Genomic DNA, 24876 nt, shown 5'->3' on the forward strand with positions numbered 1-24876 from the left:
ACGGTCAATTATCCATATCAGTGTGTTGGTGGTTTAGTAAGGTTTGGTGTGTTCGGACTTAAAGCTTTATATTCATCAACAAAAACTTAAGAAATATTTGACGATGTAATAAGACTGCTCTGACAGGTCTATTTTATCTTCTGTATTTGCTGATCAGTATACAAAGATTCTTCAGAATATCTCATCTAGACTAGAGCTAGTACGTTCATCTCTTTTACAATGAAATCATTTAAAAATCCTCCTGCAAAATGATCACACAGGCTTTGTTGTGTGTCCCTCTAGGAGAGCTGATGATGGTACAGCAGAGTTAAAACTGATTTTTGACCCTGACCTCCTCAAACAGCATGAAACCTACACTGACGGTAAGGTACCAATATATCAATTTATTGAGATTATTAAGCAAACCATAATAAAACTGAGCTTTTAATAACGGAATATCAAGTGTCTTAAAATCTAGGACACTGTACAGAACCCAACTTGGTAAGAAAATGGAGTGAATAATGTCTTAATTGGTTCAGCACAAACCTTTCTTGGATACTTTCCATCCTCAATATGTTTAATGTGTTTCTGCAGATTATGGTGAGATTCCTCTGCCTCCTCCGCCACCGGGCACTGAAAATCCTTATGAACCAAACCTGGAGGATGAATATTACTAACAAAAACACAACAGATTCTGATACAATATTAAGAAACTGACATGACAAAATGAACATGTGAGAATAAAATTAGGACAAAACATCTTGCAAAATCTTCCTGTCTGACAGTAATACAAGTAAGAAAAAGTAGGAAAAAATAAAAATCATCAAGTTTCTTTTTACTCCAACAACTCAACTAGTTCTATATTTTAACTGAAACTAGCCTGTTGCCAAGCAACCCAAACATTATATTCTATAATGCACTCTGCTACTCTGTTGGTGTCCATGGTTACCACAGAGCAGCTACTTTGTAGTATGAACCTTCACTTGTATGTTAAAATAGATTAATTTGAAAACTAAATCAGTGAAATTAGAGTCTGTTGTGTAAATCTGAGGTATGTTATTGATGAATAAAGAAAAACACTGTAAGCTGTAAATGTATTCAGAGCTGCTGGCTTACATACACATACAGTAGGAGTCCCATGGATATCGTAATTCTTGGAATGCCTCTTGTCCAATCAGATTTCTTGTTTGAGACTAACAGTTTTATAATATCTTTAACAACTTACTTTATAAAGTTTTACTTCAGCAGAAGGGAATGACTGTGCATTTTACACATTAACTCCGTTGATTTAGGGATGCAGTAGGACACTAGCATGGGCGGGCTCATTTGACTCTAACAGAATCAGTGCCAAGACCTGAGCTACGTAAACATGTGTGTGTCTGTGTGTGTGTGTGTGTGTGTGTGTGTGTGTGTGTGTGAGTGTGCAAGAGATGTCAGATGCAATAATGACAGGAAACTCTGAGATCTGCATTAAAGTTTTTAAATAAAGAAAAATTCACACCTAAAAAAATTCCAAAATAAAAGAGAAATGTCACATACTACATGTCGAATCAATACAATGTCATATTTATAATTACAGATATTAAATTATTTATTTATATATGGCATTTCTATACACCCTTTGTATAGTTCCCACTTCTTTACATTGTGTCCTGTGTGGCGGATTGGCCTTCTGAGGGGGGAACTCATAGAAAAAAGTTGGGTCTTTCTCTTGATGAAAACACGATGGCTTCGATCAGCAACAGCAGACAACTGGTTCGTATGTTCATGATTCTTATACTGAAAGGAGCAAACTATGGGGAGTGGTGACATGGCTGAATGACAATTTACAAACTCTTCATTGATCATTTTCTCTTTTTCAGACATTTTTCTTCTGTTAAATATAGAGCACATAAAAAATGTGTTAGAAATTAGTGTGTGTGTGTGTGTGTGTGTGTGTGTGTGTGTGTGGGTTGGGGGCAAAAGATGAGGGAAGCTCACTTCTTGCTTGTTTTCCACTGTGGAAAGCATAAGCATGTTCTGTACCTGTGCTGCACCCAGGATGATTCAAAACATGTGGCAGAACTTTGGTTTCCTGTTTCTGTTGATTGCATCCTTGCTCTAAAAAAAACATCTGACTAAGATGATGGTTGTAGTTGAGGTGGTGCAACACTTGTGTTTGCATTCGCCAAAGAGTTACCAGATTAGGATCTTGTAATTACGTGTGTACCAATGTGCACCAATACTAATTCCGATATTCCTTTTATATCATTGTTAATATAGTTATTCATATTGTTGGTATTATGTTTGAGGCTACACATTGCATTTCTTATTAATGCGTAAAGATTAGAATTTTTCCAAATAAATGTATTTGAACATCTTGCTGGCTTCACATTCAAACAGGAGGCAGCAACAACTGTAAGGCTTTCAAATTAAACATTTTAAACTGAAGTGTAAGAATTTGACTTTTTATTGTTCTTTAAAGCAAGATCTTTCTTAATATGTGCCGTGGATTGGCTCCGTCAGTCCGATATATGACATGTAAATTACGTCACTATCTGACCAGATATTAAATCAGATCGGTCCCATCTCTAATTACGTGATAAAGGATCCAGCATTGATGCATTTTGAAAAGCACACAGTCGGTAGAAGAGAAGCGGATGCTGCAACAGCCTCTAAAATCCGACACATTAGAAAAATATTTCAACTTTAGTTGATCCTTTTTTATAGGACATGTACGTGTAGACCAATGTGCAGTATATTTTTTGGCTGTTCACTAAAGTAATCTGGAAATTATTTCTAATACTTCCTGCAGGGTGAATGCGTACACTCTCAAAGTCTATTTACAGAAAATGTGCATTATCTCCATGGGGGGGCAGCGATGAGCCATGTAATCATCTCGGAGGAAGTGGAACATTATTTCCTTTTATCTTTCCGTCTTTGTTTGATTAAGCTTCCTACTGAGAGTCCACATTTGCACAGCTTCACATGCACATCAATACGAATATGAATGTGCACCACAGGTACGGAACAGCATTTTCTTCTTGTGGTGGAAAGAGCACAGGTCACACCAAACATACTCCTACATCCCTATTAGCATTCAAACTCGTAAAACTCAACACACACTCAATGGCAGCTCCTCTCAATGTTGTGATGATGGCGACTGAGGAAGGTCACGATGATGTGATGAAGAAGAGGCACTACTAGTGAAGATATGAAGACACCAGAGTTTTGCTTTTTGCTCCCTGTGCTGTACCTACTGCAACAAAAACATCTGCCTTATCGTCTTCTTTCTGCCCCGCTGAGAGCATCTGATGTTTCGCAATGTGGAAAGCAAGAGGAGCACGTTTCTAGAACACCACCATGGCGTAGACTTTGCATTTCAGGCATCTTCTTTTACCTTTTAAGAGCCAAAGAGATGGTTTTTTTTCTCTCTCTAAATATTCAACATCTTCTTCACTTAGACACGGTGAATAAGCGTAGTGTGTCTCAGAATTAGGGAACTAAGGCTTTACTGTGATGGGGCGGTATAGCGTAGCACTACTGTACCAAAAGAAGCTGCAGAAAGTTCTAAAAGGAGAAATCCACACTCAGTTCTCTCAATTCAGCCGTCACAACGTTTTGTTTTTGTTGAGCACAAAGTGATGCTGAATGCATTTCAGGAACAAGATGTTACTCTGTCTCTATCTTTAAAGTCTTTCCTGTCTGACTGTGGAAAGGTTGGTGGGTCTATTATTCTGAAGACGTCGACATATGATCAGTTTCAGAGCTGCTTTCTATCTGTTCGCTTTTGCTGATTTCGAAATTTTGCACAACCTACCAAGTCACACTTTGCCACACGTCTGCCTGTCTCAAGGTTTCATACACCAGTTATGTAGTTTATCATAGACAGAGCTGATTAATTCAGCAATTTTCCAAAAAGTATTGACATTTTTTTTTTAACAATTCAACAAAAAGTTTATACTTTAAAGCTCCTGTTTGGAACTTTTTGTTTGCATTAATATTGCCACAAACCTATGCTGCACCTGTTTCTTTGTATAATACTTTGAGCAGCAGCTTGCAGTGAGCACAACTCGTACCACAGATCATGTGTTTGGAGCCTTAAGGACACCGACACCTGATGTTTCCTGTAAAATTGTCCTCAAATATTCAATATTTTTTGCTGTATCTGATGAAATTGTTAAGATTTTACAACAACAGACCCCAAAATGCAAAAAGCATCACTTGCAGCTGGAGTGTTTTAGGGTGTTATTGTTTCCACTGAGAATGAGAATCTCACCTTCATATCAGGTGTGCTATTAGGATACAATCCACTGTTCCTACATGGATCTGTTTTACTAAGTGTACATTTTCAGTGTGAGGATGTTGTTTAGTAAATATACACCTCCCTTGTGCTTTGACCTTTGATATTAAAAGGTCAACGCACACTAATCATGTTGTTATTTTTTCACATCTCAGCTGCTGTTTTGTCTTTTAATAAAGTGTAGGTACAGGCTGGTTCGGTCCGGTACGGCTCCTGGACTTTCAGTGTTTCATTCTCTGAGGCGATGCTACAGGCTAACTCGCTCGCTTGCGCTGTCGAGGCTGTGGTGATACAATGTTTGTGCTTTCCATAGGCAGCCTTGGACCACTTCATCACTGACTCCATTTTTGCATAATTTCTTTCCTCACAACGCTCCTCCTTTGGCTCATTTTTTCTCTCTCTCTCTCTCTCTCTCTTCTTTCTGAGCAGACCACAGTTCCAGTACTTTATCGTCCTTTGCTTTCTTGTTTGTCAGAAGTGTTAATTTTTTCAGTTTGTCTTTTTTTTTTTTAATTGAATCTGTAGATATATCTGTCCTTCATGCAGAATTATGTTATGATACAGTGTACTGTACAGGGCTGTGGTTGAAGGCAGGGCGGGGTTATTCCAGGTAGATGTCCTCTGTGGGGCACGAGAACTCCACAAACTCTTTGTAGTAAATCTGGAACGCTTTCCTGAAAGACAGGAACACATGTACATCCGTCATTTAAAGATCATACTGAAAGCATAAAAGAAAAGAAAACTCATGATCCTTGTGTTTTGTTCATCCTCAACAAGTTCAAGTTAAACTGAATAACCAACAGTAGAACCTGATCAGGTCACTACGACAACAAAGAAACAAATTAATTACTAATTGTTTTAGTAAGCATTCAGAATCTGTAGTTATCAGGGTTTTTCAGATTACACGACCTGAATGATTCTGGTTTGCAGTGTGGTGAAAGTAACCAAGACTCTCAAGTTGAGGAACTATTAAAATTGAATAAATAGAAATGATAACTAGAGTGGATGTTTGAGAGTCAAAATAAGGATGCTCCTTGGGGGTTGGTGGAGCAGTGGTTAGTGCGCGCGCCCCATGTGTGGAGGCTTTGGTCCTCAAAGTAAGTTAAGAAAGCCAGGAAGAAAGCAGTGATCTTCGACCAGATCAGCTCACATAATGCATTAAAATCAACCCACTAAAAAGCCTAATGGGAGCATGTACTGTATGCCTCTATATTTTTCAGCAGAGATTAAATTAATGCACAAACCTGCTCCATATGAAGCATGAAGTCTATGATCTCTAACAAAAGGAAGTTCAACTCACCCTACTGACTCTGCTAAAGGTTTGGTGGAGTCTTCAGACACAAACACATGGCAGGCAAATCTCTGGTCTGCTGGATGCTTTGTAATGAAACCAAAATATCTGCAGAGACGACACAGAAAGAAAGATGAGATACTCTGAAGACAGAAATATGTTTTTTTCACTGAATACTTCTTTTCTATTGTATAATAATACAGTCAGTTAATCCGTATTAAAGATGAGTCCATACATGTGTGGTGTGATTTTGTTTTGTTTTGGTTGGCTCGGGACGTTTCTGGCCAGGGAGCTGATATGCTTCCCACCGGCCAATGACAGCGAGCAGATGAATTTAGAGGTGGATACAATTCAGCGATTGAACGCGATTCAAACCAGCGACTATAACAGACGTGGACGTAGCAGCAAAGAAGAGAAAATAAATGCATAGAGGCAAAACGCACGTTCCAAAGCGGGGATGAACCTTGTGTTGGCTTTTTAGTATGGACGCGGAGTTGGTCTGCTTTCTGTTTAAAAGGCAGGTGAGAAACAATGGTGGTTGGCTTAGTAGTAGCATGCAGTAGTGAGTGCTTCTGTGGGGGGGGGGTGAGCTCAGGAGGAGGGGCCCAATTTGAATGTTTTATTCATAAGCCGCAACAAACTATGCCTTTAAACAGTTAGCAGTCAAAAGGTCAGAATTGGGAATGTTTAAGTCATTTCTAGCAACACCTTGTGGTCAGTTACTGTTTGTTCCCTCATCCTAGATAAAAAGAAAAATACATTTTGAAATAGTTTCTTATTCTAGTCAGACAGTACAATGTTTTTTGTGGGTGTCTGTTTTCACTTACTTGCTGTTTTTGGGGTGATATCCGCAGAAAGAGACGTTCTTTAGCTGGAAGAAGTGATTGCACTCGTTGCTCTGAGAGGAAAAACAAAAAGCAAAAGTTACAGGCAGCCGGTTGTAACAGCCAAAAAAGGTCCTCCTCTTCATGGGAAAATGAAGCATACAGTACATGTCTGAGTGGTCTGCTTGAAGAAAACACTCTCTTGCATGCAGTACCCAATATGCCACCACATGAGGGCGACATGCCTCACATCTTTTGTAGGATTCTGACATGCAGAGAGGCTCTTATTTGACAAAACCTCATGAAGATACACTTAATTTTATTTTACACAAGACTTCCTTTCTGTCACATAACAGAGACAGTGAGATGGTAAGAGTCTCACTCTGTCACAGGCGTAATAATCCTCCTGAACTGCGAGCTTGATGCCTTTCACGCTGATCTCAAGGATGCAGGAGGAAGGCGGGTTGTACTTCACCGTCATTCTTCTGTTGGTGGCAATCTGGGAAAACAAACATGAAGTTGTAAAAAGATACTCTCAACAAATGATGTTTTACATTTAACTTCTATGAATGATAATACGACAGTCAAAGGAAAAGTTCTTAATCTTGACGATGTTAAAAAAGTGATTCTTGAACTCTCCTGTCAATTCAATGTTTGGAAACTTAACAGGAAGCGATTCTAATAATCAACAGAGAGAGAGATAGAGGGATACTATATTTACTTAAAATGCGCTTTAATGATACTTAAAGATTGTTTATTAAAATTGGCTGAGGTGGACCTAGGTGTCTAAAATGAAGAAATATTGTAAAGTCAATTTCACACAAAGTCTTCTTGCATCTGTGGCAGTAACTTTAGCATTGTTCTCATAGTCTGTAAATATGAATGGATGAAGCCTAAGTAATGTCAGCCAGCTGTTACTGCAGGGGGTTTTGGAGTCCCATGGGCAGCAGTCACCATGCTGGAAATGCTGTCTCAGCCTAACTTTCAGTCAATGTAACGACAGGATGAGAGCTGGAGCTGACCCACCTGTAAATCAGGTCAGCTACACGCCTTACTGTGAATAATTCATCAAATCAAAACTGATGAGTTATCATAAAATTCACCCACCATACAGAGTGAGCCGATCGAGACATGAGCTAATCAGACCCATTTTTTAAAATTGTACCAGGCTGTAAACATTTTAACTTCTGCTGTAGAAACTGGCTTTTTTTTTTTTAAAAGGGTGTGTATGTGACTTCTGGTGCTTCTGCAGTCAGCCTCTAGTGGACACTCGAGGACCTGCAGGATTTTGCACTTCCACATTGGCTTCACTTTTCAACACCGGAGGTTGTGGCTTGAGTGCAATGCTTGAGACACTCAAACACACATGCAAACATGCAGAAATGTGCACTTTGTACTGTACCTTCTGCATAGCTGCACACAGAACATCGTTTCCTTTGTGGAAGGGCACTTGAACTGAGCCCAGGAACTTCAGCCTGTATCTGTCCATCCACTCGCTGCTTTTCACTTCTTAAAAAGAGAGAGGCAAACATGGAATTAGAGGAAACACCCAGGACATAATAATCAGAGGCAACAAGAAAGATAACAGGGATACAAGGCATTAATTAAGATACTATAATCCAGGTGGGATTTTATTAGCATCTTAATGGAGACATTAAACAAAAAAAATATTTTTGATTTGTTTTCCACACCAACATACAAATAATAAGTGCAAAATTGTTTGGGTTAAGGGGACGACTGATCAGTAATTGGCCCACCCCCCCTATACTGTCATACTTACAGCATGTGACACACTGTTATGGCTTTGCCTTCATTCTCATATTCATCATTACATATTTGCACCCTTGTCAACAGCAGCAGCATAAGAGAAGATTTATCAGATGGGTATATAGCTTCCAATGTAGCATGGAGCTACACAATCCCAAACAGATCTCCCATCCAAAAACATCCCAGAGGTGGTCTGTTTTACTTATCTGAGTCTCTGTGTGAGTGGGTTCCTCCACACTGTAATCTTTGTGACATTAAGATTTAAATCAAGTCGTAATCCTCAACCAGGACAAACAAAAAATGTTCTTACGTAATCTGAAATATATTTAAAGATTACTTAATTAAATTAAAGGTATATATCATGTCAGAAAGTTGAGAAAAGTCAATGTATTCTTAATTTCTTAATCAGGAGGTGAAAACCAAAACTAATGAATCCTTTTAACCAAAACTAAGAAGGAAATACTCACATATCAAGATTTTTCAATTTAATATCTGCTGCACAATAGCTGACGATACATTTTTTGTTGATTTACTTGTCAATAAATTAGCTATTGCATCATATGAATCTGGACAAACAGTTTATAGCAGTTGAATACGGACTCTCATCTCTCGCTGTTTATCCTGCTTGCTGCTGTTTTACTCCATGACCTCTCTCTCTTTTGTCTATTTGTTAAAAAAAACAAACTCTCCTGAATATGAATCACTTCTAAATTTAGACTGCTTTCAGCTTCACTTGCGTGCAGCGACTCAAAGAAGCACAGGAGTGTACTAGTGTATCACGGCTGCAGAAACCTAAAAATTTAAAGTAAGCTGGCTGGAATAATATCTTAAACCCTGAGTCGGAGCCTGCAGGTGGAGGCTGGGGTGATGGGAGGGGGGGGGGGATTGAGAGTGTAAGTGCAGCACTGTTACGAGACAGGAAAGCAATGACAGAGCAGAGGGAGACACCTTGAATCGTGCAGCTTAACAAGACAACCAAATCTAGATGATGTGGTGTGATAGGAGTGAGCATCAGTACACTGTCAAATTCAAGTTTTACATTTTCAAAGAAAAATGACTTAGAAATGAAGCCTTGGGTATCCCGACTTGTATAGTTTGTTCACACTTCCAGTCAGTGTTTCAGCATCATATTTACATATTTACATACATATTGATCACTGTGAAAGTGTCGATACCTTTTTCGCTGTCGGAGTCTTTGGCCACCTCTATCGCGTAGTAAGCCGGGAAGATGCCGCGGGCGCCGGTCCGCATGTTGTAGCCCTCGTACCAGTAATCCTCTGACTGCACCTCCACCAGCAGCGGATCATCCACCTCCAGCTCCAGCTCATCGTCATGTCGAGGGACGAACCTGAAGACACACGTGTGGTTATGTAGAGGATCGGAGGCACCTTTATTTTCCTTTATTTTATTTTAATGTTGTCTGATGTCTGTATGTTGGATTTATTTTCAGGACTACTTTCCTGAGTGTGTGTTCCTGACCCTTTTGGTCCCTGTATGCTTGAAGTAATTGGTGGCATGTGTCTTCACAGAGAAAATAACTGCAGTCAGCTTTGATGCACATTTATTCCAGTGTAAAAACCTACTGACTGACCGTCTATTGCTTCAGGTCCCAACGGTTTAACTCTGAACTTGGAAAATCCACATTCAGCTTTTTCGCTCCAAAAATGTGGAATAACTGACAACCCACTCTCAAGATGGACACTCTTGTGTCTCTGGGACAAATTCAGACAGACTTCAACAAAGTGTGAGACTTCTTTTTTTTTTTTTTTACCAAGAATCTTCCTTTTCTTTGTTGATTTATTTGGGCTTTTTTTTTTTTTTGTATCTCGATGTCTTCGATGTAAATGAGAAGAACCTCAATGATTTGAGGCTTTAATAGGAGGTCTGAAATGAAATCTCATGGCAAAGCAAAGACTCATCTAAACATGGCTCAAAATTCTCATCACATGTTTTATTTATTTTACTGCTTATTCACCACGGTATGGCAAAAAATACTGCTAGCCTGAAGCATGTGGGGTTGCTTACATTGGTCACAAAAAATGTAAACCTTTTCAGAAATATTACTGATAACTGATAATGGCACAATGATACAACCCAGCTAATAAACCTAACAGTGGCATGTCAGTTGTACTAACGGCCAAAGAGGCACCATAAAATTATATTCTATTGAAGTATTAGTTTATGAATGCAGTTTTCAAATGCCGTTTGAGTTAAAGAAACCCTTTATCCATGCAAAGCTGACGGCGCAGAGCTTGTTAATGTCCTGCTCCGTCACATGATTCCAGCTCAATGTGCAGAGATGCTGCTTTTCACATGACTGCGTTGCTGTTATTTTTGTCCCCCCCCCCCCCCCCCCCCCCCCACTCTCCCTCCTCTGTGCATTTAACAGCCGGAGGTCTTCATCAGCAGCTGGAACTGCACGCTGCCAGCTGGAGTGTGAATGTTACCATGGAAATAGGAAGAAATGGAGCATTTTTCTGCTTCAAAGACAACTTAGAAAAAAAAAAAAGGCTAGTGTAGATGAGCTATGATAAAGGTGACCACACCTTGAAATGAGGCGTATGTTTGACGAGAGGAATCAGGGGACAGGAGTGTACTGACACAGACTGATTGATGCTCAGTGTAGCACTTAAAAATGAACAAGAGATGGAAGTCAAAGATAACCAGCCATGATCGTTGACCTGACAGCATACCAACAAGAACTCAGATTTTCATAACTGTCAGAGAAAACTGAACTTAGATGAACAAAATAGCAATCATGTATTTTCCCTTTGTTTTTTTTATAAAGATTTTTTTTTTTAGCTTCTCCATTGCCACTCCCACCCTCTGGAACTCAAACCCAAAAAAAAACATCAGAGACTCCCCCTCACTCTCCACCTTCAAGAAATCCCTAAAACCTCAACATCGCCTACAACCACTAGCGAACTCTGTTCTTATCCTCCTTCTCTTAAGACTATTTCTTCATTGTTTTGTTTTCTTGTTCTTTGTTAAGCTTCTTTAAGTAGTCAGAAAAGTCCAATGCATTATTATTATTATTATTATCATTATTTCCAGACAGCATGTGTTGAGAATTTTTTTTGCATATTCAGTAAGAACTGATGAACCCAAGACGTTGGACTGATGATGATGATGTTGATGTTGATGATGATAGAGGTGGTGGAGCTCTTCTTACCTGTACACAGCTCTGTGGCTCTGATCCCTCTCCTCTCCGTTTATGACACACGAGTACAAGCCGAAGGACTCTGCACCTTGAAAAAGAAAAGGGGCAGTTCCATGTTACACAGTGTAAAAGAAGATGAATGAATTTGCTTTATACAGCAACAAACCTCTTAAACAAACAGTGAACACACTTAGTGTCCGTTTAGTTTACTCTACAGCAGATGCATTCATCGGGAGCTATGAATCACACCTTAATTAGGCGTATCACACATGAGCATTGTGTATTTTTACCTGCATTCCCCTGAGTTATCTGTTATCCCCTCCTGCACGGCTCAGATAAACTAATGAGTCTGTTAAACACATGGACGACTTCCAACTGGACTTCAAGGTCTATTAAGAGGAAATGACCACACACACATTACAGAGGGATCTCTTACTCTCTGTCTGTGTCTTGTTTATGATTCTTTTTTCTGCCACATTACTGCTGACTGCTTTATTTACACATACAAACGCATCATAATGAGGGTCGACGTCTTACCAAAGATGTGTACTATTTTTCCCTCCCAAGGTTTAAATCAGTCTAATGAAGGGAAATACTTCACTCCTCCGTTGACTTATTCTTTCTTGTTCAATGGGAGACCAAAAAAGAAATAAAGTTTGGAAACCAGGAGCAGGCTATCAAAGCACTGGAGATGATCTGAAACCTATCATGACTCAGCAGTAATTTCTGCAGCACAAATATTGATCAAAATGCTTAAAATCTCTCAGATCTCAATCCACTACCAATCACAAATAAACCGTTCAAAATGTCAGAGCTCCAAGGGCTCAATTTCTGAAGATACTGAAGGACAAAAAACATCAAATTCACATCAAAGGGTCAAAATGTTGATACAATTCCAAACATTTTAGCCCTCATCTTTTACAGAACTTAAATGTGTTTGTTAATTAGTACATGAATTTGGTTTGATCGGGGCGCAGATGGTCTAGTGGTTAGGTCACATCCCATGTATATCCCTCCAAATGGGCAGCCCAGGTGAGTGAGTCCGGCCTGTGGCTCCTTTTCCATATGTCATTCCCCACTCTCTCTCTCCATGGTTTCCTTCTCTATCCACTGTCTCATATGGGTAAAAAGCCAATCCCCCCCCCCCACCAAAAAAAAGAAAAAACATCTAAAAAAATACATAGTTTGATCAAATCTCAAACTTAAACATGAACTAACGTTGTTTTTGAAGCATGCAATTAGGTCGGCAAAACTGAGGGGAAAGAGAGTCTGGAGACAAATCCAGGAAGCTGCAGAGTGTTTTTGGCTGAGTGCCCCCCCCCCACCCCACACCCTGCAGGGCATCAGAATATCCAGCTGTGTTTCTGCATTCAGCGTGCTGCTGTCAGAGCGCTGATAACGATATCAACAAAGCAGCAAACACTGCAGCTTTTACTTCGAAGATTTAAAAGCTGAGCTGGGTAACACTGGCTAAATTAGTTTGACTTCTTTGTAGTTCACATTCTTTAAAAGGGTACAACAACAAAAAAAAAAGTGCAAAGCGTTTGTCCTCTGTCATCATTTTCTTTCATTTTCAGCTTTCTAAGTGAAATGCACGTGTCACACTATGGAGAGTTACATGTTACGAGAGTGATGATCTGAACTGAAAGAGAATATTCCAGCTCTGGACTCTCTGTAGCTTTGCTTAATCAGCCACATTACTTTAAGCCTTTTGCACCACGCTGCCAATTGAACTGGACAGCAATGGCTGCTGTGTCACTCCATGTTTCTGGAGTATCACACAGAGATAGAGCGGCCTGCCCTGCAGCTCTGAGGTTTGTCCTGCTGTTTCAAACACCGAACACGTCTTGCATTAGGAGATATACTTTTTATACGTGAGCTATCTGTTAAATTGATCATGGACTTAGAAATCTTAACTTGGAAAATGTGCCTCCATTGTTTCTGTGCATTATAAATGACAAATGAATTACGACAAATCCACAAGATAGAATCTCCTACAGTATCTCAAACCATTTGACCTCCATGTGCAGTTAAACTTTAAAGGTCACACATTCTCCTCCTATTCAACCAGTTTAAATAAGTCTCAGAGCTCCCCAAAACATGTCTTTGAAGGTTCTTCCTATAAATCCACTCTGATCCTGTATGTTATCATGTCTATAAGCCCCTCTATTTCAGCCCTGCTCAGAACAGGCTGTTTCTGTGTCTGTAGCTTTAAATGCAAATGAGCTGTGTCTGACCACGCCCCCTCTCTGGAAGGGCTTTGGTGGCATGGGCATTTTTGCAACATTGTCCACGGTGAGAAGGCAGACTCAGAGGGCAGAACAAACACCTAGCTTCAATGCAAAGACGCTTCTTCTCCTTTTCCTTCGATGTCTCAGCGCTAAATTCATACTTTTCAAATACTTTTCAAACATCAAAAAAAAAACTTTAAAATAGAACTTCAGTGCTTCTGTGAATAAATGAAATGCATGTTCGGTAAATGTCAAAGTACTGCATATGTGTTGTAATAGTGGCAGAGACTTACTGGAAGAGCGAGAACGCCCATTCATGAACACGTTGAGGAACTTCTTGGAGAAGTGCAGGTCCACCTCTGGAGTCGAGTCCTCTGACAGACACGCTGTGGCCTCTCTCCTCACTCCTCCTATCCGAGAGCTGTCCTCCTCCTCATCCTCCTCGTCCTCTTCCTCCTCCTCCTCCTCCTCCCCCTCCTCCTCGTACTCCTCCCCGATGGCCGACTCGTAGGGAGACGAGACGCAGTTGTCATAAACGGTAGCCGAGTCACTGTCGTCACTGTAGCCTTGGTAACACTGCCGGAGGCTGACCAGTTCCAACTGAGCGTGCTCGTCCACCACCAGTGTGTATTTGACTGAGTCATAGGAGAGCCCGCTGGCCTCCGAGCTCATAGAAGTCCTCGGAGGGGCGCCTCTGCCTCCGACGCCATCCCCCTTTCCTCCACCCTTCCTCATCTTTACATCCATTATTATCCTGTCCACATCCTCGTCCTCCTCCCCGCAGTAGCTGTCATCTGTAGCATCCACATACTCCACTGATGACCCGCCTCTTAGCATGACCCCGGCCCCTGTTCCCGCACCCTTCAGGCTGAGGTCCAGTGCGAGGGAGGAGCGAGCCATGCTGGGCGGCGTGATGAGGGACTCTACACAGGAAGCATAGGAAGGCGGGGGGACGTAGACCTCGTCCTCCTCAAAGATGGAGGGGTTTGTCCGGTCTGGGAGGGGCTGGTAAGGAGGCGGGCCCTCTGTGTCGGAGCTGATGGACATGCGTCCCTGCTCGGTCTGCTGTGAGAGGAAAGGTCGGTCCTGTGAGTTGGAGGGTTCAAGGGGGTCGGCAGAGCGCTGCACAGGAGTCAGATAGATCTCCTCTGTGGGCTCTAAATGAACGTCCGTGTGGTAGCGGATCCTCTCGCGGTGGTTTCCACCTCCATCCGCCTTCCCCGCTGGGTAAAGAGGAGCTGGCGTATAGTTCTGCGGTGGAGGTGGAGCGGGGGGCTTCTCGGAGACCTTTGAGCGCGTAGCAGCCGCTGTGGAGGATCCGTGCGAGTGTCCAGATGTGTGGCTGTGCCTGCAGGGGGCGTCGGTGGAGGTCCCCCTGTCTTTGGTCTGCGCTCCCCCACCCTGCACCTTGTCCTCGTCGCTCAGACAGCTGTGCTCACGAGGAGGCGTGAGCTCACCTGGAGGGAGAGCAGACGCAAACAGCAACATGCAGACGGCCACAGAGACACACACACAGACAAACAAGCACGCACAAAAGCCAGAAAGGAGCAGAGAGTAAATATACACGATGCAGAATTGAAGACACGACCGGCACACAAATGCACACGCAGATGTGAAGGAAGACATGTCAGCGAATGAGTAGACGGATAAATGAAAGCGCAAAACAGGAAGAGAGGAGAGAAGCAGCGGTTAGGTAACGGATGTCAGGATTACACAGCTAAATCCCCATGACTCATCAAAATCCCAGTGCAGCCAGGAGAAGGTAGATGCTGTGTTACGTCATAATCCATGGCCAGGATATCCTAGGATAATATTCTCGCTGTCAATAAAGCAGCATGAGATCAGGAGTCACAAGACATGTGATGTGAGGTCTAAGATGATCTTAAACATACTTAAGGAACCACGGAAAGTCTCTATGGTTACATTGCCCATTGATGCTACTCTTTGGACTCCATCCAAAAAACTTCAACTGGTGAAGAACTCTGCTGCTCCAGAGAACCCCCACCATTAAGCCCTGTTTCCACCAAGCGGTCAGACTCAGGTCGGCTCGGTACCATTTATTGGCGTTTCCACCGTCAAAAGTTGGGAATGGTAACAAAATTAGGGATCCATACCGTCCTTCTTTTTTGGTACCCTTCTGTTGGGGTGCCAAGGGTACCGATCAATGATCCCTTGTTTATTGTGTCCCGTTCTTCTTCTTCATTGAACTTAATAGCAAGTTACACTGTGTTGGGCTGCTAACCCTAACCCTTTTTCCTAGCTGATGCGGCTATCTGAACCAAGCGGGACCGCTTGGTGGAAACGGGGTTACTCACATCACTCCTGTCTCCTTCAGCAGCTTCCCTGGCTCCCTGGTTAAATATCGCTTTGATTTCAAGATTATGCTCCTCACCTTTAAGGCCACACCCAGCTTTCTAAACTCCTGCGCATCAACACATTCACCCACACTCTCAGGTCTTCTTCCATTCAACTCACTGCACCACCCAACCGCCTGACCACCACCATGGGGCCCAGAGACCTTCAGCAGATCCTCATGAAGGTCTTAAGACCGAGATAGCAGGCTAGGAAACTATTTTCATGCTTCTTAGTGTTTCTTCATTTATTATTTATTCTGTCGTTCTCGGCTCTGTAACTTTGACAGATCAACTTGTTTTTATCATTTGTACGATTGGAACCTGAGCACTTTGACCCATGTACCGTGCATTTGCACTTTGTATGTTTTACGTATTGTCTGTGTTGTATTAAGTGACTCTCCCTACAAGCAAATTTACCTCCAGGTACAAATAAAGTAACCTGAGCCTGGCCCTGAACATTGACTCTCTCTCCATTCCAACTCGCACACATCTTTCTAAATTGCCATATTCAGTCTGATCATCATCCATCTTGTCTCACAATGATTTTATAAACTGCAAATGTGTCTTTTTAATGATAGTTTTATTGATTTATTGTTGATAACCTTACTGCTTTGTAAGGTTACCTTGAGTGTTTTAAAATATTATTTATATCTATATCATTATTATTATCAGATAAGCAGCTACTGAAAAATGCCCTCTGATAAAAAAAAATAATCCCCTCTCAGCTTTTCTCTGTTACATAAAAATATTTGTCCGATTTGTCCAAAGTGCCGATGTTCTAATCTCTGACCGGGACAGACACATTGTTATCTGGACATGATGTAATCTGTTATGTGTGACATAATGCCGTGTCAGAAGGTCAATCATCTTTTTTTTTCTCCTTCTTTTCAGACTTCAATTTCATTTGATTGTCTTTCCAAGAAATCTTAAAGCTGAACTGAGGATTGTTAAGACAATCTCTTTATGCAAGAGGAGAGTGTACTCATAGTGAATATTACAAGTCTTTTATCAAGTAAAATATGTCTGATAAGCTCATGTACAGAAACGGTGTAAGGGGGGAATACGGTATCCTAATGAAACATACATCATTGGTATCCCTCTATTGATTTTGTAAAAAAACAAACGCCTCTTTCTGTTTCTCCACTCTTTGCTGGATGCTATAAAACAGTGGGAATGCTTTTTTTTATAAGATCCCTTTAGAGCTTTTCTTGCTCTAAAAAGGGAGAATATGCGACTTTTCACTCTTAAATGTAATAGAAATCAAGTATATCCTCTGAAAATAACTCTGTGAATCATGACTGTCTACAATGAGTGTGACACCCGAGTCCCGCTGTCTGTGATGCTTTCCGAGCTGTATCTACACCATGTTTACAAGTGTTTATCCCCTTGCTTATAAAAGTTTTTTAATTGAGGGAGACAGGAAGAATAACTATTGTACTCATTGATTTGAATGTCACATAACATGCAGTGTGAAGATACTAGCAAAAAGATTAACATTAGCATGCAGGGCGAGTTGTTTTGGTTTCATGCTGGTGCTCAAGGGCGACATCTACTGGATCAAAAAGTCGTATATTCTTCCTTTAAAGAAAATGTTGCTAGTTTGTATTTATTGAACATCACTGCACATCACCATTTGGTTTTCTAGATATTTCTAGAAGGGCCTCAGTGCCTTTCTGTACTGCTTGTATAGGTGTGAACAGTTTAGATAGTAGTTTATCTGAATCTGAAATGTTCAGGCTCAAATCTAAAGGCGACAGTGACTTTGCTGCCTGTACTCCTCGGCTTTTGAACGACCTCGCTGGATTCTGGGCGTGCAGAATCAGAAACTTCTTTTGAATCACTTCTGAAAACACTTTTTTTACAGACTCGCTGATGTTCCGGTTTGCTTTCATAGTACAGAAAGAGATATCAATATTCATTTGAGTCTTTTTCATAACCAGCTAAAATCTCCTGACAGGACCTGTGGCCCCTTTCCCGCTCTGACTCTATCCACTCTCCTATCTCTAAATAAAGGTATGAAAAGCCCAAAAATAAACCTCTAAAAAATATTCTAATTTTAGTTTAGCACTGTCCTTAATTTAATCGTATTTGATGTGAACACAATACTAGAAATGAGGTAACCACCTGATAATAACGCATGAAATAGTTCTGCCAACAAGGCATGAATGAAGCAGAACAAGGAAGCTGATTAATCTTGATTTTAAAGGTTTTACTCTCAGTGGGGTTTTTTAATATGACTGAGACAACATTTAATGTTCTGCAACAGTTTCCCCCTCACGTCGGAGAGGTGTTGGCAGTGAGTTTGGTTATTCTCGCCTCACATGGTGGTCTGAAAAGAGCTGTAGCAACGAGCTATGACAGCTCCCAGCTAGCTAAAGCCTTGAGCTGGCTAACACACACACACGCACACACACACACACACGCTCACACACACATGCAAACACACAGACAGTTTATAACACTGCCTTAGTTAGCTACAATTAGCAGAGTAGAGCTAATCTGAGCCTTAACTATGTCCCCTGAGGATCAGACCGACCCACAGCCTGCCAGACTTGATGCAAATCACCAGTGAATTCAGCTGCTGTGTGAGTAACAGGAGCGTGAATAATACCTTAGAGCTTTTCTAGTTAACATGAACAACATAAGAACATTCAGACAATTTCTGGCAAAAATCTACGCATTCAAAATTTAAGAAGATCTGATGGGAAAGACAGAAAGTCTCACCTGTTTTAAGAGGAGAGGACGACCCCGAAACCTTCTCCTGCCAACTGTATTTCTTCCCAAAGGAGTTATTGTTCAATGTGTCCTGTGGAGAAGAGGGAAGAAAAAGAGGAAGAGAAAAAGAAGGAAGTGATGAGAAAGAAAAAATAGATGGAGAGCAGAAAAAAAAAAGAGGAAAGGCAGGAGGAAAGAGGAAAGAGAGAGGTTTGGTCACAGAGTTCTGAATCGAGACACTCGATAAACACAACTTTTGTCTCTCTCTCTCTCTCTCTCTCTCTCCCTCTCTCTTTTGCTCACTTCTCACACACTCACACACACACACACACACACACACACACACAAAGCTTTTATTCTGTTGAATGAGCAGGGAATCTTTTGTCTGTGCTCCGTGATGTGCATTTAAAGGGAACCAGACCTTTTACCAAAGCTACCAGGAACACAACACACACACACACACACACACACACACACACACACAACCAGTGTGAGTCTCTTTGGGCTGTTTCGAGGGACTCTAGAAACCATGATACTTCTCAAAGACCTTTTTCTTTCTCCTTCTTTCACATTCTTGTTAATAGGTCAAGTCACCCCACAATCACAAAAAGCATTCCCCTCTTTTCACAACTTTTCTCATCAGTAGTTTGTCTATCCTTTTCTGAATTTTATAAAAACGAATCAGAAAGTAAAAAGGTTGAAGTATAGTCACAAACAATTAATCAAGAATAGAAAAAAAATTGCAGTCAAGTAGATTGATGATAAAAAAAGGAACAGGGGATGTGGTTTATATTCAGTGATTTCACTGTTGAGTCTGGTACAATCACAAGCCCCTTTCAGGCTGCCCTGATATTTCCAGCCCTGTGACGTTTAGCCTTCAATCTGAATGTTGCTGAGGCGTAATAGGGGGACGACGTGATCCCCCCCCCCCCCCCCCCTGTACCTTCTTCGGAGGTAATAACAGAGGCATTACAGAGGCGAGACGGTTGCAGCAGAGCCAGCGGGGGAGTGCAGTGCTGTATGTGCCTGCATGTCTGACTGTGAGACTATGTGGCGCTCCCACAGTGCCGTGCTTCCACAATGCCGTGATATTGGGTTTCAGCGTTGCAGAATTGGTATCAATGTACAAAGACATGATGATCGCTAAGCTTAGTTAGGTACAGCGCTTTCGCCAAAAATGCAGTCTGAAAAGGGATAAAGACTGTATAAGAAAAAGGATGACATGACAGCTCCCCAAAAGTGAAGCCAAAACATTTAGAGCTCGTCATGGCTGCAATATTCTGGAGCTCTTGACCGCCTGCCTCAAACAATAAAATGCACACCAGCTATTTTTTTCAAACATGTTTTATGTCATTTAATGCTGATTCATGCTCGATTGTTCATAATTCTGAGTTTAGTATTCATGAGTGACTTGATGATATAAAAAGGACTAAAAAGGCGATGATTGTTAGGTTGACAAATGGATCTCTTTCATAGTACAGTGTGCATTCAAAAAGGAGGGTATGCAAGGATCAGTGTGAACGTAACAATAGTGACACAAGAGTCAAGGATTCAAAGATGGATCCAAAGGCAACCAGACTTAGTTGAAGCTCCTGAAAGATTGTTCAAGTTCCTCATCTAAGTCCAGTCGGCGGTTTGGATCATCCTCCTTTGGTTTACCATGACCTGGATGACTGAGAACTGTGAGTGCCTATAGCTTCAAATGGACACAACAATCTGTTCTGCTGTGGACTTTGCTGACCTCAGGGACCTTTGCTCTTTTTGTTGTGATGAATGTGTGTTTTGGTTAGCAGAAGGTGCTTGACATAAATCCTGTGGCTTAACCAGGTGATCCCAACTGCACAGGCTCTGGCTCCAGAATACGTCACCCGCACAAGATGTCAGAGCCTGTCCCAGGGGGTATTTGGATTTTAGTAGAACGGGTTAGTCTGAGACCCTTTATATACAGTCAGTAGTCATTCTGAACACACCCAATAAGACGTCAGACATTACACATAGCTGTGTGCATATGTTAGTTTTAATACACAAACTAATTCTATCTAAAGCAGCTATCATCGATATTTTGATAATATTGTATTCAATGAAAATTGAATTCAGATGTCTGGCCCACAGCCTTTTGTTGTGTGGAATCACTGGCACTGCTTTTATTTATTTATTTTTGGCCACACACGGCAGGTGTTGATTTAGCAACACAAACACTAAAAACCTGCTGAACAATACACTTGGTCAGCCACACACAGTTAGCCTCATGAGGGAACATTCAGAAGCTAAAGAGGTAGATGCTTCTAGATTGATCCAATATATAGGTAGATGCAATATCACACCACTATTACAGGTCGGCATCTCGCTGTGGATTAGGAGCAGAAAGACAAAGAGAAAGAGAGAGAGAGAGAAGAGTGAGATTCTAACTGATAGAAAGAGAGCTGGAAACTCCTGTGACGGCAACTTGTCATCCCAAATAAGATCACATCGTCCTCCTCTGTCCACCCACCAACCATGACTCACTTCCCATCTACGTGTACCAGGCAGACACACACACACACACACACACACACACACACACACTGTTGTCATGGTAACGGGTGAATCAGCAAGTGAGAGATAGCAGCATTGATCTGAGGAGCTCTGAGTTTTGTTTATCTAAATCAATAAAAGTTAACGCTCAGATTTAGTGTGACTGTGTGTCATTAAGACTACTTGATGTTTTTTTAAGCTCCTGCGAGAATGGTTACATTCTTGTTCTTCTTTTAAAAACATTTCACCACACCTTGTACCTCTATGAATAACTGTGTATGTGACCTAAACATGTGAATTTGAATTTGTAACCCATCATGTACCCAAACTTTTTTATTTTGATAAAAATGATGGTTAAACAAAAAAAATATATATATATAATATACTGGAGTAATCTGGAGGGTTTCTTTTCTCGTTAGATGATTCTGAGTAATAAAAACCAAATTTGTTCAATGCCACTTTTAACAAATGTCTTGGTATGGTCTTTACTGCTGTGAGTCGTTATATTTGGGTGTATCATACAGTATAGTGCTTTCACACTTGCAGAAAACTCCTGTAGAACTCCTGATATTTGCTGGAGGAGCTGTATGAGTGAACGCAAACAGACACTTTTTTTTCCGCTCAGACTTCACCCGGAGTTTCTCCTGCCAGACCCCTAGCATTTTTTCCACAGCAAGTCGGAGTGAGCTGATATGAGAATGCCGCAGGATATTATCCGGAGAATTCACCTCGAGCCAATAGGAGAGGGTGGTGACATTTATATCTTGTGACTGCTGCACAGTGCATAGTGTGTATCGACCATTACAATCTCTGTGCACATGATTAAATGACTACATTACGTTTCCTCCTCTCCCATTTAAATGTAGTTATAACACACATCTTAAAGATGCACTACTGCCCCCATCTGGTGGTTCTGGTGTTCTGCATTATGAACAGGCACTGGGTAAAAGATAAAAGTCACATGAACACATCCATTTTTTTAAATAAATAAATGTCTTTTCAAATACTGTAACATCATGAATCGTCCATGTTACCTTCTTCATTCTTGAACACACACGATGGGAACATGCACTTGAACATAAGGAGTGTCTGTGTCGCCAGGTGAGAGATTAGAACTTGACACAGATTAAGAAGGAGGAATCCCTCCTGAGGTGGACGTCTGTCTGTCCGTCTGTCTGTTGATGTGTTTTAATCAAAGAGCGTCAGAGGAGACCATCTGTGAAATAAAACCTGTCGTTGTTCTTGCAAAGTTCATTATATCATAGTTGTTGGCTTTATTTACAAGACGAAAAGTAATTTTCTCTTCAAGTACTTGCAGTCAGTTCATCTTATTTACTCCTATTCTAAAGAAACAAAAAGTATTCTTACACAAGATCCTACCTTGTATCCCTCACGAATAAAACACTACATATTGGATCTAAAAAAAAATTCTGATCAACGCCCACAACCAATTTTGTTGGACTACAAAACTCTCGTCACTCACAGCCACATGATGCAAAGCTAAAGGTACACTTTGCATTTTTACAGATTCACTGTCCTGGAAAATTCCCCCTGTGTTTTGTGTCTCTCAGGAAATGAATAATGCTGAAATTTAAATTCGTGTGATGCGCCTGACTAAACCTCAGACATCACTGTCAGGTGGAGCTGCTCTATAGTATCAATTATGAGTGTCCTGAAGAATAAAATCAACATTAAAACATGTTTTTAATGTAAATTGATTGTGAATATTTTGCATATCTTCACATGGAATAGTGGCTCTTTGCAAGTGTGGTTAGAGCGATTCAATCCTTTGTTTCTGCTTGTGTTAGAAATCCATGGAGAAGGGTTACCAAGGCAGGCTCATTTCTACACCTGAAGAAGCACAAGACCAAGAAGTACATGAAGATATAATGCTACATTTGACATCAGTGTCTTTGTCAAAAAGTTCTTTGTTATGTTGTTTCAACTTCATTTTTCTAGACTTACAAATTCTCTTTGTTCATGTCATCCGCAGCAGAGACACCTTTTAAAGAAGCAAAAGAGGTGTCCAAAGTGCAATCTGGGATAATGTAGGAAAGCATTAGATGAGAAGAGAAGGCAGATCCAACAAAAAGCAATCCAAATGAAATGTTTAAATGTTTCACTGAGTCATGACTGTCTACAATGAGTGAGAAGCTCGAGTCCTGTGTGGTTATTGTAGAAAGTGAAGCTACCAGCTAACTAAAGTGTGCTAACATTAGCATGCTAACACAACAATGCAGGCCACAGGCAATTGCAGCTCGAGCCCAGGTCAATTTTGTCCATCGCTTGCACTAAACTCCTTCGTGTCAACCTGAGTGGAGTAGGATTGGAGGTGTGTTGCTGGAGGAGAGCGGAGGCTTCAGAATAGTGGAGGTGTCAAACATCAGTTTGTTTTGTTTTTATGCTTGTGCTCAAGGGCGAAATCTACTGGATTAAAAAGTTGCACATTCTTGCTATAAAGCAACACTCAGTGTATTGCCATGATGTGAGGCATTTACATTAGACCTAATTATATATATATATATCTTTTTTTTTACTTGACCTTTCAAGGGGGGCAAGGGGGGGGGGGGGGGGGGGGGGGGGGGGGCTAATATAATGGCAGGGGAAACACTGATGTAAATGCACTAAACGCTGCAATTTGGTCTGAAGAGCAATCCGATGTATTTGTTCCCATCTATCTGCTTTCAAGAAGACTGTTTACAATCCCCACAGGTTCTCATTGTATACATTATCAACCTGTAAATAAAGTGTTTTTTTTCTTTAAAATTCCTGAATGAAATTTAGAAATAAAAATCTCAGTCAGTATGATATTTATGGCACTTCATTAATACGAACATTGAGACATAATCGGCAAATATGTAGAGATCCATCAGAGGAATTCGAAATTTGCAGCTGATGGATGTCATGTTAATGAGATGTGCTTCACAGTTCATGAAAAGGCCACTTACAGGAAACACTCAACCATTCAGCAAATCATATTTTACTCTGTTTTTTTCCAGATACTGAGTGAACAAAGTTAACAATGACCCAGGAGACAGGAAGACTTTCCAAGAATGGATACGTTTCAGAGCAATTATTTCCTTTACACTTTCCAGTTCTGACAGCTCAAACACACACACACACACACACACACACATCCACACACACACACACACACATCCACACACATACACAATGAAAAAAGCACAGCAGCAAGAACGGTAGGCTAGTTTCCGCCTGATGGAAACTGGGAAAAGAACAAAGCCCAGACAAACACAGAGCTGCTTGGTTGGTCATGTCGACAGGCTGCACTGTGGGGGAGTGTGTGCATGTTAGAGTGACTCACTAGCGTATACATTTCTTTATACATTGCATAACAACAGTATCACAATACGTACATGTCTACAGATAACAACATAACGACAGCTATTATAGAGCAGATTTTCTGTAAAGGTATTACACATGTGAGTATGAATAACACATGCAAATAAAAAACAATCAATGACTGAATCCTGCACTGCTTGCTGTGGGTAGCCCCCTTACTCTGTCATCACTCCATTAGTGGATATGCATGGGATCCTGTCTGTGCATGTGTGTATTTCAGCCTATGTATGTAGCATGTTCAACAACAGAGTGTAAATTTGTATTTCCCCTCACAACATTAATAAAGTATATGGTCTTCTTCTACAAATAATCATTCTGTGATTTAAGAGTAAGGAGGAACTTTAGTCACAGGCTCGACGGGTAGATCGGAGAGGTTGGCAGCTGGCAGGCAGCTTT

The 24876-nt window shown here is 41.0% G+C and overlaps 1 protein-coding gene across 2 annotated transcripts in view; it reads right to left on the bottom strand.

The window, feature by feature from the left end:
• Window positions 1-1443: 1443 nt before the first annotated feature.
• The window catches only part of mapk8ip1b (mitogen-activated protein kinase 8 interacting protein 1b), a 53235-nt gene continuing 29802 nt past the window's right edge, over window positions 1444-24876 (bottom strand). For both annotated transcript variants that reach the window (XM_020647637.3, XM_020647638.3), the window contains exons 4-12: window positions 18613-18694; window positions 13828-14991; window positions 11316-11391; window positions 9319-9491; window positions 7779-7885; window positions 6759-6875; window positions 6380-6450; window positions 5562-5660; window positions 1444-4935 (exon numbers count right to left, since the gene is read on the bottom strand). In XM_020647637.3, the coding sequence (XP_020503293.2) occupies window positions 4863-4935; window positions 5562-5660; window positions 6380-6450; window positions 6759-6875; window positions 7779-7885; window positions 9319-9491; window positions 11316-11391; window positions 13828-14991; window positions 18613-18694 (1962 nt within the window). In that variant the 3' untranslated portion in view covers window positions 1444-4862. The remainder of the gene's footprint in view (window positions 4936-5561; window positions 5661-6379; window positions 6451-6758; window positions 6876-7778; window positions 7886-9318; window positions 9492-11315; window positions 11392-13827; window positions 14992-18612; window positions 18695-24876) is intronic.

Source organism: Labrus bergylta, chromosome 3 (genome assembly GCF_963930695.1).
Source record: "Labrus bergylta chromosome 3, fLabBer1.1, whole genome shotgun sequence".
NCBI lineage: Eukaryota > Metazoa > Chordata > Actinopteri > Labriformes > Labridae > Labrus > Labrus bergylta.